Raw genomic sequence first — 18821 nt, 5'->3', positions numbered from 1 at the left:
GAGAGAGAGAGAGAGAGAGAGAGAGAGAGAGAGAGAGAGAGAGAGAGAGAGAGAGAGAGAGAGAGAGAGAGAGAGAGAGAGAGAGAGAGAGAGAGAGAGAGAGAGAGAGAGAGAGAGAGAGAGAGAGAGAGAGAGAGAGAGAGAGAGAGAGAGAGAGAGAGAATACGGTTGAGCACTCTTATAGGACAGGAAACGTCTCAAAATCTGACTCATAATTATTCACGATGAGTAAGAGTAAAAAAATGTTCTCTTCCTCTCCTCTCTAGGCCATGAGTGTATTGTTCTTTATTTTGTTCTTTTTTACGGTTTAGTGATGAGGGTGATGACCATGGTGATGACGGTGAACACAGTAATGACGTCAGCGTTCCTAGACTCCTTCACTTACCACCACGATGAAAAAAAGGATGAAAAACAAACGTGAAAAAAAATAAGAGTAATGATGATGGAGGGAAGAGACTGCGTGTGGGGCGAGACATTTAAAGAGTCATTACACGCTCTATGTCTCCCTGTAATTCATCACTCGCCCCCTAAGATGAATAACATGAAACTTTAACCCATATTCTCAAACCTCCCTGGGCTCACACACACACATTTGCTAAAGCTTTCCTATAGGTTGTTGTGTGGGTATTTCCATGGTCAATCTTATGAGCCTGGGGATAGTCTGACACGGCTTTTGTGCCATGAACGTGAAAGACTCATGAGAAACCGACTAATCTCCCTAGGATCAGGACACCTCTCCTCCCGAAATTGACCTCTCTTTTTGGACACTCCTTTGACCTCTATTCAGGAGCAGTGAGCAGCGGGCTTTTTTTTTAATATTTTTCTTTACGTCCTTGAACTGTCTCCTTAGCTGTAAAAAAAAAAAAAAAGTGGCCTTTGGAAATAGTTGAGAGAGCCGGAACTGTCTGAGAATACGGGTCTTTGTCTCTACACTTCAAACCGTCGACTACCTTTCTACCTATCGTTGCTCCGTGGGCAGTGTTTGTTTAGTAAGCGATCAGAGACGACGCCTGATTGTCATGACTCACATTTATGCATAGACCTCCTCTTCACTGTATTGCTATGACGTGAAATCCTTCCTTAACCGTACCTGTATCCTTAGCACTACTTCTTTAGTCTCTCTGGTTACCGTAAACACAATAGCACCTACGCCAAACACAGACTTCGGTCAGCTGACTTAGAACGGTGAATAAACACGAGAGTGGTCTCCTAGCTCTCTTTCTTCAGCATTTGCTTATCTTTTTTTTTTTTTTTTTTTGATTCCTGCACTGCGAATCAAAACATGTTTACAGAAAGAAATGCGTGTTCAGATCTTTTTTTATCATAAAGAGGGGACTAGGAGGCCCGTCTTGTGTTCAGTGAAGGGCGTGCCTCCGCGGGCCGGCCTCCGAGGGCTGGTGAGGGTTGTTGGTTAGCAGAGCAGAGCGGTTAGCTGCGACGACCCCAACACGAGGGGGAGTTTTAGGTATCAATCGTTGATTCTCACATTCTGCACATTCTGCGTCAATTAGTGTTTTATATGTTTCTAAAATACTACCAAGTAATATTTCCAAGTGGAGTATTTTGACTTTCAAGTGAATTAAGGAAACTTTCGGGAGTTATGTATCTGAAGGAAACATTAAAACGGAATCTAGACGTTAACAAATAACGGAAAAGACAAGTATTCAAAATCACATCGAACACCATTGGTCAGTCCCCCGGCCCTTGCTCCTCGGATCAGCGGCAGGACTCGGCGCTCCGCCGCATCAGGACTCGACGCTGGGCCGACGGGAGCCACACTGGCAGCAGAACTTGGCCATCAGCACCGGGTACTTGTGGCCGCACTCATGGCAGAACCTGGGCATCTTCATGGACAGGGAGGTGCTGCCGATCTCCTCTTTGGTGGCGGAGGGCGAGGACACCGGCGGCAGCGAGGAGTCTGAGGACGACCCGCTCGACACCCGGTTCTGTGAGTCGTTTTGGCCGCTGGAACAAACAAAATTGTAAGTTGGTTGCCGTGTTGGCGTGTGGGGGCTGCAAAACACGAGCCACCACAAGAATCAAGGACATCACACTAGAGCAGCGGCACCCCAGCGTGATGCTCTACGTCCACAGTCCTTGATATCACGACAAAAGTTTGTTCCACTGATAACTCACCTGTCAAAGTTCTTTCTGCCACCCTCCAGGCCACTCATGCTAGACGTCTGCTGACTGTGCAGGTTCTCGAGAGTCAAACCACCGCTTGTGAGTCTGCCATTGGTATGAGAATTCTTGTTCCCCAGAAGCCTACTGAGACTCGACCGTGCAGACTTTATGTTGGACGACTCACCTCCAAGCTCGGTGGAGGTGTTGGTCGTGTCGCTCCACCTGTGGGCAGCGTATGTAACTAAAGATATGGAATGTGGAAATTTGATTTACCTCGAGTCTACTTTGTTTCAGGTATTTGAAGTGGTGTTATTTGAGTCTCATCTTTATGAATAGTTAAGTGAAACACAAAATAACTAAATCATTTTCAAGATGTCATGTGAAAGTAGTGCTTGTGAACTGAATCTCAGGAGTGCGTGCAATACTCCTGATAACTTTCCTTGGGGTGAGGAAGTGCATGAACTCACCTGTCACCTTGACCCACCTGTTGGTGTGTTTGGCATCCGATGAGGAGGGCGTGGAGTTTTCGGGAGGCTGGGAGGGCCACGCGGCACCACTCCCGCTCCTGGGAGGCGACTCGTTAATTATCCCGCGCACGAGGGTCGCTGCGCTTGGAGAGTCCCGTGAGGGGGACGACCAACGGCCCGGCGAGGTGGTGTCGCGGCGCGTGGGAAGCGGACTGAGACTCTCGCGAAATGCTGATGACTTGCCCTGCGTATCTTTGTTACCGTCTCTATCTCGGGCTGAGGACGACCATCGCTCACTCTCACGCGGAGCAGACAACCAGCTGCCCTTATCCTGAGTCTCGGCGGGACGGTTTTCTTTGTCTCTCGCCGGAGACGACGCCCTGTCACTACTTTCCTTGCCACCCCGCGAAGGGGACGACCATCTGTTGCTACCTAGCCTCGCAGACGGCCACTTCTCAGTATCACGCAAGAGAGACGACCAATTCTCCTTGTACCGCGATGGTGACGACCTATCGCTCTCTCGCGTGGGGGACGACAAGTCATCAGTGTCTCGCGTGGGGGAGGACAACCTATCACTATCTCTGCCCGGCGAGGACCACCTGTCACTGTCCCGCCCTGGGGATGACCACCTGTCGGTGTCCCGCGTGGGGGAGGACCATCTGTAGCCGTCCTTCGTACTGTGGTCCTTGGTGGGCGTGTCTCGAGGCCACCCTCCCACCTCCCTCACAGGGCTCTCCCGCGTCGACCATGACGTCCTGTGGAGGGTCGGGGACATGGAGCCGACAGAGAGGCTGCTCCTCGCCTTGCTCTTCGATGTGTGCCACTTTTCGTCCGCGGCCCGCCGGGGGGACGGGGAGGATATCCTGCCAGACAACATGTCCAGGTTGGTGAGGCTCGCGCACATCGGTCGTCCTCCGCCTACCAAGAAATCACTCTCGGGTGACTTTTCTCTAGAAACGAATCCACTCCTGACCGCATCACAGATACTCAGCTCGAAGTCCGGCGAGTCCCTCCCAGTGCCGCCCAGCCTCACCGAGTCGGACAAAGACCCTCCAAGCCCATGCCCCAGCCCCAGGCCAGGCCCCGAAGCGCCCAGACCAAACCCCTTCTTCGCCATGGAAGGGGAAGGGGAATTCCCGAACAGCGCCTGCATCTGAAGCTCCGCCGCCGAGAAGGGGTCATAGGGAGAAGTGTCCCCAAGTCTGCATGGAGGAGATAACCCAGTCAAGGGGGGGGGCGTCTGGCGGCGGCGAGGCGAGGGAGAAAGGAGACCAGCAGGGTGGGGTGAGCAAGAGGCAAACATGCGGAGGAGCAGCGTTAGAATGAATAAAGCAAAAGTGATTGGGAGTCATCGTGCTGATGCCCCAGCAGGAGGCATGTAGCGGTGCTCAGTCAGGCCGCAGCGCCCCAAGCCGGCATGCATCCAGCCCAAGAATGGTTAATAAGTATAAAATAAATTCATCATGCCTTTGAAAAAAAATATTTATATGGTTGAGAATATAAAAAAAAAAAGGTTTAGAGCAAGATGCAAACACTTGGAATGGAAAAAGCACGTCTAGATGTAAAGGATAATGTGTATAATGAATAAATGTCTGGAAATGTAGCGAAATAAAAGGAATGGAAAACACTATAATTATCAGTTCATAATATTACCTTCTCTGACTGCCGAGTTTTGGAGACCTGAGTTTTTTGTTCATTCCGTTAGTAGTCTTCACAAACTCCTTGGTCACTCTTTCACCCCCTGAGCCGACCAGCGACTTGAACATGGCATAGTCCCTCCTCGATATGACCACTCCGGCCTCACGCTCATCCACCGGCCCGGGAAGCGCAGTCACCCCTTGACGACGCCCGTTTTCTCTCTTAGGACTTCGTGAGCGTGACATGTGCGAACGCTTCTCCGGATACACTGAGTTGTCTGTGTGAGGCATTTTACTCTGTCCATTTCCATTACGGGTTCTTGGCTCCTCGAATTTTCTTCCATTGGTCAGTTTCTCCGTATTTCTAACACTATCTCCACTTTTACCATCGGCACTCCTTTCAACACTTCGATTATCGCCTTTTCTGTCAAGTTTTCGAGTGGAGTCCCTATGCGTTCTTTCCCTATAGTGGGTTTTCCGTAGCCTATCTATGGACCTTCCCTCCACGCCACCTGTCCGTTCTGAGGATATCGTTCTTCTTTCCTGAGGTCTCCCTTCCACACTATACATTCTTTCCCTCAACATTCCCCTTCTCTCTGATTGTCCTCCTTCCCTGCCACCAACGTTAATCTCCTTTGACTCCGCTCTCTTGTCCGCGTAACTCCTCTCTGTGCTCCTTCCCTGTCTTTCCTTGGAGGGCAGTCTTCGTCTCTCTGCGGATCTTGCTTCCACACAGCCGCCGCTTCTTTCGTTAGAGGGCGTCCTTCCTCTGTCTAGGCCCCAATCCTCACCTCCTGCGGTTCTTTCATTGGACGGCAGCCTTCTCCGTCCATCGGTCGCCAACACGTCTTCTACTTCCTCTCTCTTGCGCCTCAAAAGCTCCCTCACGCTCTCCCTGTTGGCACTCTTGACATTATTGGGACGACCAGCTGCTTGGTGCACCACTGACTTCTGGAGAGACTCGAGGTCACTGCCATTCTTGGGGAGAGGCTGAAGTTCGGATTTCCGGTACGTCTTGTTTGCGTGAGTCAGCGATGATTCAAAGTGGTTATTGCTTGGGTGTTTTTCCGTCCCGTAGGTCTGTCTTGCGCCGCTCCAGGACGAATATTCGGCGTCTTGAGAGTTCTTTATTCTGTACTCGCCGTCCTCCCAGTGCTCATCTTCGAAGTGCACCGATCGAGGCCTTCCGAAGTAACTCGTCTCGGCGCCATCATCGTCGCCGCTCACCGAGGTAGACGATTTAAGAAAGTTCTCCTCCGTCGGGATATCGAGGCATCCTTCTGGCTCCTCGTCCTCGTCCTCACTGTACTGGAGCTCCTTCAGGACTTCGGTGTCGCTATCTGGGTCAGCGGCATTCGCACTGATCCCGGAATCCATGGTGAAGCTTGAGGAGTTGAAAAGGTCCACCCCGGAGTCACTGGCGTCTACTGAAGTCACCGTGTCGTCACTGTTAGAGCTGATCTTTCTCTCGGCGTATGTATCATTTTCCTCAGTGATTCTCCAGCTGTATTTATTCTTCATATTTTCCTCGACAACTCTGGTTTTATCACGAGTCCAATTCTCCTCCTCATCATCATCATCTTCCTCTTTTCCTTCTTGCTCCTCCTCCTCCTCCACCGTGACATGAAGTTCCAGCAAAGTCCTCTCGCCACTATCGTTCAACACTGCCTTTTCCTTCTTCCTGTTGTTGACTTTATCCTTCTCCACTTTACTGGGTTTTCACGCACATCAAGAGAAGACACAAAAGGAGAGAGGGAGAGGGAAGGAGAGAAGAATGGTTAGTTTTGAGTGCTATTAAGGGAGGGTCTACTACTCTAAGGGAACCGGTGCATTGAGGGAAAGTAAGTAGTACACCTTTATATATAGTTTCGATCGAAGAGTTTGTTAGTCTCTTCAGCACAGGTTATAATTATAGTTATAGTATAGTTATTGGTAAATAAAATCTGTTCACTTAAGTCCGACCCAAGCTGACAACATAAACCTAAGCGTGTTTGCAAGCTGAGTGCTGATTGGCTACTGCTATGGCTTCCAAGTTTTTTTTTAACCCCTGTTTGTGTTTATCTCACGCAGCCCTTTCTGCTAATATGCACTGTGCTTACGAACACGCTTAGGTTTATGTTGTCAGCTTGGGTCAGACTTAAGTGAACAGACTATAGTTAAAAAGTTAGAGTTAGTGCGTGCGGATTTGCTTCAATTCATATTTATAAACACGAAAATAGAGTAGCATAGTAATATAATGTAAGGATATTCATAATGAAGTGCAAGGAACTATCACAATCATAATATATCATCAAACAATAAAGAAATCACAGTAAATATTCATAATACTCTAAATTCTCTAAACTGAAACCTTAATTTTAGACATACTGCAATATTTCACAGCCACAAAGTAAACACACAAACAAATGAACGTCGGACTTACTTTGAGAAGCTTTCCTGGCGCGATATGGAGCAGCTGGGCGTGGTGTCCCCGGCCTCGTCCCCCTCGGGCTCGCCTCTCTTGGGACTCGTTCCGATGCACACACTGAAAGAATGAACCACGTTAGAAGTTAATCACACTCTGTACTGCCTGGGGGTTGGGATGGCATGCTCCTCCCTTCTCCTTTGTTGTTTACTTGCAACAATAAACTATCAATCAATCAATATAAATAAATAAATAAGATAAGATAAGATGAAAATACATGATAAGGTGTCTGTATAATCGAGATATTTCCTCTGATAATTGTGCAAAAGTCATAACAAAACAACTATTCATGGAGATAAAATGACATAAAATATAATAATCAGGAAAAACGAAAACTCTACGGATGTTATGTGTATAGTTTCGCTAGTATCAACCTTTATATTCATCAACTACTTGTAATTGGATAAATGAGCTCAATGTTAAGTGCATATCAACGCCTTATCAGCATTTATATTCATCAACTTCCTGTAACTGCATAGATAAGATTGTATTTAGACAGATGTTAAGTGTATATCTACGCTTCATTTGCACATATCTAACTCTTTATGATTGGATAAGTGAGTTTCATTCTTAGGGGTATCGAACGTGTACCCGCCTTTACCTGGCCATCATGTCGGAGGCGAGGTCCCTGCGGCGTGCCATTGGGGCGTTCGAGGACGTGCGGCGCAAAGAGGAGCGCGTTGACCGCTGCCGCATCACCGGGGAACTCAGCGCCGAGAACGATGACCGCCCGGGCTGGTTCCTTGAGAGTCCATAAGACGTCTGTCCGTACCCCGATGACTGTCCGTAGCCCGATGACTGTCCGTAGCCTGAGGACTGTCCGTAGTGTGATTGTCCGTACCCTGAGGACTGGCCATAACCTGATGACTGTCCGTAACCCGATGACTGTCCGTAACCTGATGACTGTCCGTAGCCCGATGACTGTCCGTAGCCCGAGGAGTGACCGTGCTTCGACTGCCCGTAGCCCGAGGAATGTCCGTAGCTGGCGTTGCTCCCCGTCACTGTACCAAGGAGGAGTAACGAAGGTTTGACGTCAATTGTAACATGCATAATATATCTCCATAGAAAATAAATGTCAATAAATATTCATAACACGCTAATTTGTTGACATACTGCAACTTTCCATCAATATTTTACAGAAACACAAGTAAACGGACAAACACCTTAAAGTCTGAGTTGCTAAAGTTTGACTCCTAACGCCTCCTTGTATAAGAATGAGAACATGGCTGTATTAATCCATTTCCTAGGCATTCCCAACAAACGTCGATTAATAAGCAGGTAAAGTTTGAATCCTAACTCTTTTATGCATTAGAATGAGAATATTGTTTTGATGATCTGTTTTGGGGGCATTTCAAACAAACATTATATCCCCCCACACACAACATTACAGATCTAAATTATACAGCCATATATACCTGAATAATGCTTGTACACTCTGAGTATATGATAAAAGGGTACAAATATAGAAAACATAAGAAAAATAAGTGAATGGGGATGTCTAAAACTTTTGTGACTGACCCAACGTGTGAAAAATATGGAGAAGGGCAGTAAAAATAAACGAGAGAAAAGTGATGTTTCTTAGATTAAAATGTTCAAGTAATAATTAATCTCTACTGTAACACCGAGTTAGTACACACCTTCCTCCTCATCAGCGAGATCAGCTTGTAAGGAAAATAGGAAAGATTAGACACGTAATAAACTGGAAACTCGAAACTCGAAATCAAAATAGACACATAAGGTTCCAGCATTTATAAATTCAAAATGATTGCTACGCTGGTACTGTTCAACTGCTAACACATACATGCTTAGCCTACATAATATCAAGAGTGTGTGTTCCCCATCAGTGAACGAAAACACACTATTATACCAAGAGAATGACTTTTTGATTGTGAGGGAATACTTCAGTTAAGATTAAATATTCTCTCTCTCTCTCTCTCCCACACACACACACACACACACACACACACACACACACACACACGCACACACGCATCAATTTCCCGCCTTTTCCACCGCCATCCACCGTCCCCACACAACCACCACCACCGCCGCCGCCTTCACTCCACCTCACCTTCAGGGAGCCATTACCATCCTACTTCACACAACCTTTCTGATCGAGGCTTTTACCAATATTTTTAATCCATCTGTGTCTTCAGCTGTAAATATTTCTACTGTCACATCCGACGCCTCGGGGGTGCACCTCAGCACCAGTCCAAGAGCCGACCGCCTCGCAGAGACCTCCAGCGCCGTGTCTGCTGTTATCCCCAAGAGCAGGTCCGGCCTGGAGGAGGAGGCGTTCGCGTGTGCTTCCCTCCTACAGCTGAGACACACACACGATAACGGGTCTTGTAAGGCGTGATCCCAGTGACTTCCGTGAGTCTTCAGAGGCATAAGGGCCTATAGTACTTGAAGCTCATGGGGCACTCTGTCAGTACACTGACGCCCTCTGTAAGACACCATGATGGATCCTTCACCCCAGCATAATTCCCCATCGCTGGCTCACCGACTATGACATCGTCAGCGTTGCCCCCACATCGCTGGCTCACCGACTATGACATCGTCAGCGTTGCCCCCACATCGCTGGCTCACCGACTATGACATCGTCAGCGTTGCCCCCCCATCGCTGGCTCACCGACTATGACATCGTCAGCGTTGCATCCCCATCGCTGGCTCACCGACTATGACATCGTCAGCGTTGCCCCCCCATCGCTGGCTCACCGACTATGACATCGTCAGCGTTGCCCCCCCATCACTGGCTCACCAACTATGACATCGTCAGCGTTGCCCCCCCATCGCTGGCTCACCGACTATGACATCGTCAGCGTTGCCCCCCCATCGCTGGCTCACCGACTATGACATCGTCAGAGTTTCGCCCACATCGCTGGCTCACCGACTATGACATCGTCAGCGTTGCCCCCCCATCGCTGGCTCACCGACTATGACATCGTCAGCGTTGCCCCCACATCACTGGCTCACCGACTATGACATCGTCAGCGTTGCCCCCCCATCGCTGGCTCACCGAATATGACATCGTCAGCGTTGCCCCCACCTCGCTGGCTCACCGACTATGACATCGTCAGCGTTGCCCCCACATCACTGGCTCACCGAATATGACATCGTCAGCGTTGCCCCCCCATCGCTGGCTCACCGACTATGACATCGTCAGCGTTGCCCCCCCATCGCTGGCTCACCGACTATGACATCGTCAGCGTTGCCCCCACATCGCTGGCTCACCGAATATGGCATCGTCAGCGTTGCCCCGACATCGCTGGCTCACCGAATATGACATCGTCAGCATTGCCCCCACATCGCTGGCTCACCGAATATGACATCAACGGCGTCCCCTATCGCCGGTTCAACAAATCGACACCTTAACGGTATTTCTCAACCATGCCCAGTACACTGGGATCACTTCGGAGTCGCTCTTCTGAACAGTAGCGGTGTTTGTGATACTCGAAGTCGGTTACTCATTAACGCACACACAAACACCCCTGACTACAGACTCCTCGTACAGACGGAATTTCTCAACCATGCCCAGTACACTGGGATCTCTTCGGAGTCGCTCTTCTGAACAGTAGCGGTGTTTGTGATACTCGAAGTCGGTTACTCATTAACGCACACACAAACACCCCTGACTACAGACTCCTAGTACAGACAGAATTTCTCAACTATGCCCAGTACACTGGGATCACTTCGGAGTCGCTCTTCTGAACAGTAGCGGTGTTTGTGATACTCGAAGTCGGTTACTCATTAACGCACACACAAACACCCCTGACTACAGACTCCTAGTACAGACGGAATTTCTCAACCATGCCCAGTACACTGGGATCACTTTGGAGTCGCTCTTCTGAACAGTAGCGGTGTTTGTGATACTCGAAGTCGGTTACTCATTAACGCACACACAAACACCACTGACTACAGACTCCTAGTACAGACGGAATTTCTCAACCATGCCCAGTACACTGGGATCACTTCGGAGTCGCTCTTCTGAACAGTAGCGGTGTTTGTGATACTCGAAGTCGGTTACTCATTAACGCACACACAAACACCCCTGACTACAGACTCCTAGTACAGACAGAATTTCTCAACTATGCCCAGTACACTGGGATCACTTCAGAGTCGCTCTTCTGAACAGTAGCGGTGTTTGTGATACTCGAAGTCGGTTACTCATTAACGCACACACAAACACCCCTGACTACAGACTCCTAGTACAGACGGAATTTCTCAACCATGCCCAGTACACTGGGATCACTTCGGAGTCGCTCTTCTGAATAGTAGCGGTGTTTGTGATACTCGAAGTCGGTTACTCATTAACGCACACACAAACACCCCTGACTACAGACTCCTGGTACAGACGGAATTTCTCAACCATGCCCAGTACACTGGGATTACTTCGGAGTCGCTCTTCTGAACAGTAGCGGTGTTTGTGATACTCGAAGTCGGTTACTCATTAACGCACACACAAACACACCTGACTACAGACTCCTAGTACAGACGGAATTTCTCAACCATGCCCAGTACACTGGGATTACTTCGGAGTCGCTCTTCTGAACAGTAGCGGTGTTTGTGATACTCGAAGTCGGTTACTCATTAACGCACACACAAACATCCCTGACTACAGACTCCTAGTACAGACGGAATTTCTCAACCATGCCCAGTACACTGGGATCACTTCGGAGTCGCTCTTCTGAACAGTAGCGGTGTTTGTGATACTCGAAGTCGGTTACTCATTAACGCACACACAAATACCCCTAACTACAGACTCCTAGTACAGACGGAATTTATCAACCATGCCCAGTACACTGGGATCACTTCGGAGTCGCTCTTCTGAACAGTAGCGGTGTTTGTGATACTCGAAGTCGGTTACTCATTAACGCACACACAAACACCCTTGACTACAGACTCCTAGTACAGACAGAATTTCTCAACCATGCCCAGTACACTGGGATTACTTCGGAGTCGCTCTTCTGAACAGTAGCGGTGTTTGTGATACTCGAAGTCGGTTACTCATTAACGCACACACAAACACCCCTGACTACAGACTCCTAGTACAGACGGAATTTCTCAACCATGCCCAGTACACTGGGATCACTTCGGAGTCGTTCTTCTGAACAGTAACGGTGTTTGTGATACTCGAAGTCGGTTACTCATTAACGCACACACAAACACCCTTGACTACAGACTCCTAGTACAGACGGAATTTCTCAACCATGCTCAGTACACTGGGATCACTTCGGAGTCGCTCTTCTGAACAGTAGCTGTGTTTGTGATACTCGAAGTCGGTTACTCATTAACGCACACACAAACACCCTTGACTACAGACTCCTAGTACAGACAGAATTTCTCAACCATGTCCAGTACACTGGGATTACTTCGAAGTCGCTCTTCTGAACAGTAGCGGTGTTTGTGATACTCGAAGTCGGTTACTCATTAACGCACACACAAACACCCCTGACTACAGATTCCTAGTGCAGACGGAATTTCTCAACCATGCCCAGTACACTGGGATTACTTCGGAGTCGCTCTTCTGAACAGTAGCGGTGTTTGTGATACTCGAAGTCGGTTACTCATTAACGCACACACAAACGCCCCTGACTCCTGATACAGACGACCACAGACCACAGACACAGAGCACTCCCCGCTGCCACTCCTTCACCAGGCCAGTGGGTGACTACCCAGCCCATGGCCCTGGCCGAAGGGGCTGGTGAGGGAGGATTAGAAGCAACAGTGTGGCGTCTGGGATTGCATTTCTTACATTTCTTACATTACTTAAAACCGTTACATGATCAGTAATTTGACCTGCAGGTACTTCTTAAGTGAAGGTTTGAGGGCGTTATGTGGTACTGGATACTTGCCGTCTGCGTTCCAATTCCACAACTCTTATCTTCCTTTGTCCTTCACCGCCAATCTCACTACTCGAACCATTTTAGTAACGTCACTGAAAAACCTGAACTCGAAAATTTCCTTTGTAAAAATAACACTACATCAGTTCTTTCCTTCTCTAGCCATTCTGAAGTCATCCCTACATTAGAGGAAGCTCTGCCAGAATGTCTTTGTTAATGTCTTTATCCCAGCATTCTGTATTTGAGTGTCATTACATTTGTTGCAGTATCGAGAGACAGACAGAGAGAGACAAACAGACAGACAGACGGAGAGGGATGGAAAAGCGCACCACTGTAACTGATAATTATGACCGCACTTCCCATTAGTTAAAAAAGCCAATATAAGCCCCTCAGTCACACCCACCGATGCCAGATTATCGTACTCAGAGCCTCGTATTTACCGGTTTCTGAGCCATAGCGATTGCCAAAAAACACCAATAATTAGCCGTTTTAACGATAACTATATATGAAGGCAGTTATTGGGGTCGAGGAGAGTTTTGGGGTAGGAAATCGGCAAACATAAGAGGCTGAGTACGATAATCTGGCAACGTTGGCCGCTCACACCTGAGTTTCCAGATCTACCGAAATCTTGAGATTTACTGAAATTTTGATGAATCTCAGAAATAATATATCAATCTCATGAATAATTTGTATATGGCTTTTCCAAATTTTCACCAAATAGTTATAAAAAATACTGATATAATGCTTTGTAACTTAATTTTATCTACATAACATATAGCACAAGAACCACTACATATATATTAAAGTGCGTCTGTCGAATTTTTACCTACCTACTGAATTTTCTCGAAATAATCTACTGAAATTTCCTCTGCACCATCTGGCAACACTGAACTGTCTCACACCACGCTGACTATCGACAAATTTCACACCGAATCAGCAGCGAGCCAGTCAGTCAGTCAGCCAGTCAACCCGCGCACCCTTCCTCGCGGCATCACTATACTGGGATATTAATGAGTGCTAAAGTGCAAATTGGATTACTGGTGATTTCATGTCCTCACTCCTTAACGGTGGTGCGAAGCAGATGTTAAAAAAGTAATGTGAACGAAGAGAGTTACCAAAAATGAAACGAAGGGAAGGAAGGGAGTTGAAGAATGGGAGACAAGAATAGATAGGAAGATATGAGTAGGTAGAATAGAGTAGGAAGGTAGAATGAAGTAGGAAGGAAGGTAGTGTAGCGGATGTTAAAAAGAAATGTGAACGAAAGGAGAGTTAGCAAAAATGAAACGAAGGGAAGGAAGGGAGTTGAAGAATGGGAGACAAGGATAGATAGGAAGATATGAGTAGGTAGTATAGAGAAGGAAGGTAGAATGAAGTAGGAAGGAAGGTAGTGTAGCGGATGTTAAAAAGAAATGTGAACGAAAGGAGAGTTAGCAAAAATGAAACGAAGGGAAGGAAGGGAGTTGAAGAATGGGAGACAAGGATAGATAGGAAAATATGAGAGGTAGAATAGAGTAGGAAGGTAGAAGGCAGTAGGCAGGAAGGTAGTGAGGAATTGTGGAGAGAATAGGTAGAGGGATGTGAATAGGACGGAAGGATGTTTAGAGGATAATCTACGAGACCTTAAACAAATCGAAGAAAAGGAAATGAAAAAATAGACTAAGAAACAGAAGAAAGGAAGAGGAAGAGGAGGAGGAAGAACAATGATAAAGATAGAGGAAAGGAGACACTGAGAGAAAGCTAAGAGTAGAAGTAAAAGAAAAATTTAGTCTGAAGTTTGTTTTAGTACTATGCCGTGTTAAGCTCTACGCCCTCATTACAAAATCTCCCTGATTAAAACATTCCCGCCACTTCGACAGTCCAGCACAGAGTCATTGTAATTTATGTCATTTGGAGGAGGCATTTATGGGAGCGGCGAGTAGCAGGCTTTTTTTGGTACTTTTTTTGTTACCCGCGAGCCGTGTCCTTTGATGTAAAAAAAAAAAAAAGCCCCCAAATCAACGTACATTCTCCACAATGATTCGTTATTTCTACTCATTTCCAGGTAGTAATAGAGACTTCCGGTGTAAGTTCCTAAAATTTCCACCTGCTTTCTGTATCAACGCCAAACACTGGAGCTACAAGGAATTTTCGTCGTATTCTGTGTTTCGTTGGGGAACTTACAAAGGTGATGTATTGGACTTTAAAACTGGCTCTTAACCCGTCTGCTGCGATTGGTACGGATTTCGCCTTCACTGGTAGCCTGGTAACACATACTCCCAGGTCTTTCTCTGTCTCTGTGGTGGATAGTGGAGTGTTTCCCATGTGGTACTGGTATGCTGGATATCCCCTCCCTAGGTGCATGGCTCAACATTTTTTTTTATTGAATTGTAGCAGCCACTTTTTGTTCCATTCCTGTAGCTTGGTGGTCTTCTTGTAGGAAATCCGCAGTCAAGGGATTAAGTTCGAACAAAATCAATATACCAGACCCCGATCCCCACGAGCTTCCTATATGAATCACTGTTACGGGTTAGTGGATACACCCAACATATTAAAATTCTGAAGGTGAAGTTCGTGGAAATTTGCCTGAAAGCTGCGGTTGGTTTCTGATAATAACTTAATGCAAAGGAGAGCTTAACATATTGTCGGTGGTGTAGAAAACGCCACTTGTACTTGCCTTTGAATCTGAACTGCCTCCGTGACTATGGTGTTTAAATTATTCAAACTTTGAGAACTTTTTTTTAACAGGTATGCAACAAAAAAATATGATGCTTAAATTATTCAAACTTAGCGAGCTTTTTTTTTAACAGACATGCAACAAAAAAAAAATTATAACCACACAACACAGTGCATTAACGTTCTCTGGACATACTTAGATTACCACAACTCAGCCTTTAGTTAGGAAAGAAAAGCAATCATAATCACGCCACATGCATTCATACTCTCTTAGTGTTTAGTAAGGAAAGGAAAGCAATCATAATCACGCCACATGCATTCATACTCTCTTAGTGTTTAGTAAGGAAAGGAAAGCAATCATAATCACGCCACATGCATTCATACTCTCTTAACACACATCTAGGAGCTCACATTTGGGAGCAGTGACTAGCGGGCTTTTTTTATATATTTGTTTCCTTTTTTTATGCGCTTGAACTGACTCCTTTGCTGTAAAAATAATAAAAAAATAAAAAAATCCCTATCCTCCCTATCCTTCTTCTCATTAATCAGGAAAGGCAAGACAATTAGAAGCACGCCCCATGCATTCACGTTTATCCATTCACATTCCTATCATTCTTGACACCAGTTAGGAAAGATAATTGCAAGTATGTCAAATTCATTCATATACTCTCAATACACGTGACATCCATCCCTATCCTTCTTCTCATCAATTAACAAGCTAAGACATTTATAAGGCACTCAATGCATTCAAACTCTCTTAATACAAATCCCTATCCTTAGTATGCATTCCCACACTATTAATACACATGGCTATTCTTATTTTGAATTCCCACGCTCTAAATACATATCCCTATCCTTCCTATGAATTCCCACGGTCTAAATACATATCCCTATCCTTCCAATGAATTCCCACCCTCTAAATACATATCCCTATCCTTATTATACATTCACACGCTCTCAATACACATGACTCTCCTTCTTATGCATTCACACACACTCAATCCGTATCCTTCTCCTCCTCCGCCAACCCAAACAGTTCCCTTGACCCTCCCAGACAGCTAAGTTTACACAATGCATTGAACCCCTCACGCCCCTGACCTTCAACGGAGTCTCGTGCATTGCAACCGTGAAGTGACAAGGACAAGGCCGATAGTCAATGGTAATGGTGTATAATAGCAATCAGTAGGCGTCTATAAAAATGCCTTCGTATCCCGAGTTAGTAGTATCCAGCTCCTTCCAGTGTGAGCGGGAAATATATTCTCGGATTTATTCTCACGTTCAGTTATTGGTCGCCTCTGGTTGTCGCCTTGTGGTAGTTAAGTTGATTTAAGGTGTTTTTTTGTCCTCTGTTTCCAGGTTTGGTTTGTTTTATTCAGATACTTTTACTTTTTAGCTCAGACACTTTCTCTTTCTCGCTCTCGTTCTCATTCTCACCCTCTCCCTCTCCCTCTCCCTCTCCCTCTTTCTCTACCTGACTCTGATCACGTTCCCCATAAAGTTCGCAGCATCCACACACACACACACACACACACACACACACACACACACACCTCTGAGGAGAAACAGGTGGTTGTCTGTGTCTCTCTCTCTCTCTCTCTCTCTCTCTCTCTCTCTCTCTCTCTCTCTCTCTCTCTCTCTCTCTCTCTCTCTCTCTCTCTCTCTCTCTCTCTCTCTCTCTCTCTCACACACACACACACACACACACACACACACACACACACACACACACACACACACACACACACACACACACACTGCCGCCCATTCATAAAACAAGAGGTGAAAGTCGGGGCGCCAGAAGAACAACACACACACACACACACACACACACACACACACTCACAGGACTTGAGCATGTTGGTGAAGTGCCTCCCGACGGACCGGCCCAGCGACATGGTGCCCACGGAGGAGGCGATGGAAGGGCGCCGGGAGGAGGAGGTGGAGGACGGGGCCGGAGGGTGGTGGGGGAGGTGGTGCGGGGGAGGGCTGACGTGGCGACCTGTTATGGTGGAAGGAGAAGGGACGAAGAATAATATTAAGCAAACCAACCTTGCAAAATAAATATAAAAACAGGACACGCATTAATTTTCGCATTCACGCCGCATTATCAACACAAAGCGAGGAGGTGATGCGCGTAAAACCTAATTACACAAGAGATAGTTATGCTGACAGGGAGCAGAGGGGGGTGATGCTGATCCGGGGAGCAGGAGAGGAGAGGTGGTCAGGAACAGGTCTGAAGGGGAAGGAGGAGGGGAGGGAGGAGTCCTAGGCGATTGGAAGGAGATGAAGGAGAAGGAGGAGGAGGCAGAAGCGGACAGACGAGAGGAAGGAGGAGAAGGAGGAGGAGGAGGAGGAGCAGAAGGAGAAGAATGAGAAGGAGGAACGCTGGGAGGTAGGAGGAGGAGGAGGAGGAGGCAGGAGCGGACCAACGAGAGAAAGAAGGGAGAGAAGAAGGAGAAGGAACAACGAGAGGTAAGAGGAGAAGGAGGAGGAGCAGGAGAAGGAGAAGGAGGAGGAGGAGGAACGCCCGGAGGTAGGAGGAGGAGGACCCACAGGAGCAGCGTCAGGACAGTTCAAGGTCGCCGCTCCCAGTCTGAGGGCAGAAGTATCCGCCAGCATGTGCCGTATGTTCACTCGTTCGACCCCCACTCACCTGTAGGGAGCGGCGGGCTGGTGTGGCGGCTGACGGACCTCGTGGGGCTGTGGTGGCGTCCCTGCAGGGGTGGGCTGAGTTCCCTGAGGGCGTAGGGCTGCGGGACGGGCACGGGCGTGGGGCCGGTGCTGGGTGGAGGGATGGAGGAGATGACATCACTCTTCTTGGGAGCTCGCCACCCATTCTGACCAGGCTTGGGCGGCACGTACTGCAACAAGAGACATGCTTACTGCCACCTGCTTGCTTCACCACCTGTGTCTCTCTCCTCTGCCGTCACATCGCACGCCCAAATCTCACCACCATCCAGTTAACATGCCTCTCTTCCTCTACACTCCCTGCTCTGAGTTTAATGAAGAACCTGCGTCGGCATCCTCAGTCGCTTTCGCCTCCCCTGCATCACATCAACTCTCTCCAAAGGCCGAAAAGTAGATCAGTCGGGTACTAATGAGTGTTTCTTTAGGTTCATGGTAAAGAGGAAGGGTCAGACTACCACTAAGGTCATAAAACTAAACCTGGAAATGCCCCAAAACTACTACGAAAGTCAAATATGTGAGTTTGGACGTCGGAATATTGAAGAGTATGACCCTGTTTATCTTCCCCCCTTCACTACTACTAGGGTCATAAAACTAAACCCGGAAATGCCCCAAACTACTACGAAAGTCAAATGTGTGAGTTTGGATGCAGGAATGTTTAAGAGTATGACCTTTTCTACCTTCCCCCTTTCTTTCGTCTTTCCTCGTGGACTGGTTGCGGGTGGCTTTGTATCCCCGGCACCGTGCGTTTGTATTCACTGCGCCGCCCGAGTCCAGGAGATAACAAGACTGCCTTAACATTTTACACATAAAGTTGGGGTTGTCTGGAGTTCCTGGCGCCACCTTCCGTCTACCTAAATTCCTCTCTCTCTCACCTGCTCCTTACCTGCTGTTTCCTCCTGTTCTCTCCTTACCTGTTCCCTTCCTCTATCCCTCTCTATAGCTCCTG

General features: G+C 47.5%; 1 protein-coding gene across 12 annotated transcripts in view; it reads right to left on the bottom strand.

The window, feature by feature from the left end:
- Positions 1 to 1229: 1229 nt before the first annotated feature.
- Positions 1230 to 18821, bottom strand: part of LOC127008885 (filaggrin-2-like) — a 44811-nt gene continuing 27219 nt past the window's right edge. For 10 of the 12 annotated variants that reach the window (XM_050881330.1, XM_050881331.1, XM_050881332.1 and 7 more), the window contains 7 exons: positions 17841 to 18048; positions 17031 to 17186; positions 7294 to 7693; positions 6651 to 6752; positions 4245 to 5939; positions 2137 to 2346; positions 1230 to 1965 (listed from right to left, as the gene is read on the bottom strand). In XM_050881330.1, coding sequence (XP_050737287.1) covers positions 1746 to 1965; positions 2137 to 2346; positions 4245 to 5939; positions 6651 to 6752; positions 7294 to 7693; positions 17031 to 17186; positions 17841 to 18048 — 2991 coding nt within the window. In that variant the 3' untranslated portion in view covers positions 1230 to 1745. Of the gene's footprint in view, positions 1966 to 2136; positions 2347 to 2608; positions 3794 to 4244; positions 5940 to 6650; positions 6753 to 7293; positions 7694 to 17030; positions 17187 to 17840; positions 18049 to 18821 lie in introns of all 12 variants that reach the window. The other 2 variants (XM_050881333.1, XM_050881334.1) reach the window with 1 other exon arrangement.

This window comes from Eriocheir sinensis, chromosome 39, assembly GCF_024679095.1.
Source record: "Eriocheir sinensis breed Jianghai 21 chromosome 39, ASM2467909v1, whole genome shotgun sequence".
Lineage (NCBI taxonomy): Eukaryota > Metazoa > Arthropoda > Malacostraca > Decapoda > Varunidae > Eriocheir > Eriocheir sinensis.
This window is presented reverse-complemented; position numbering and strand designations above follow the sequence as displayed.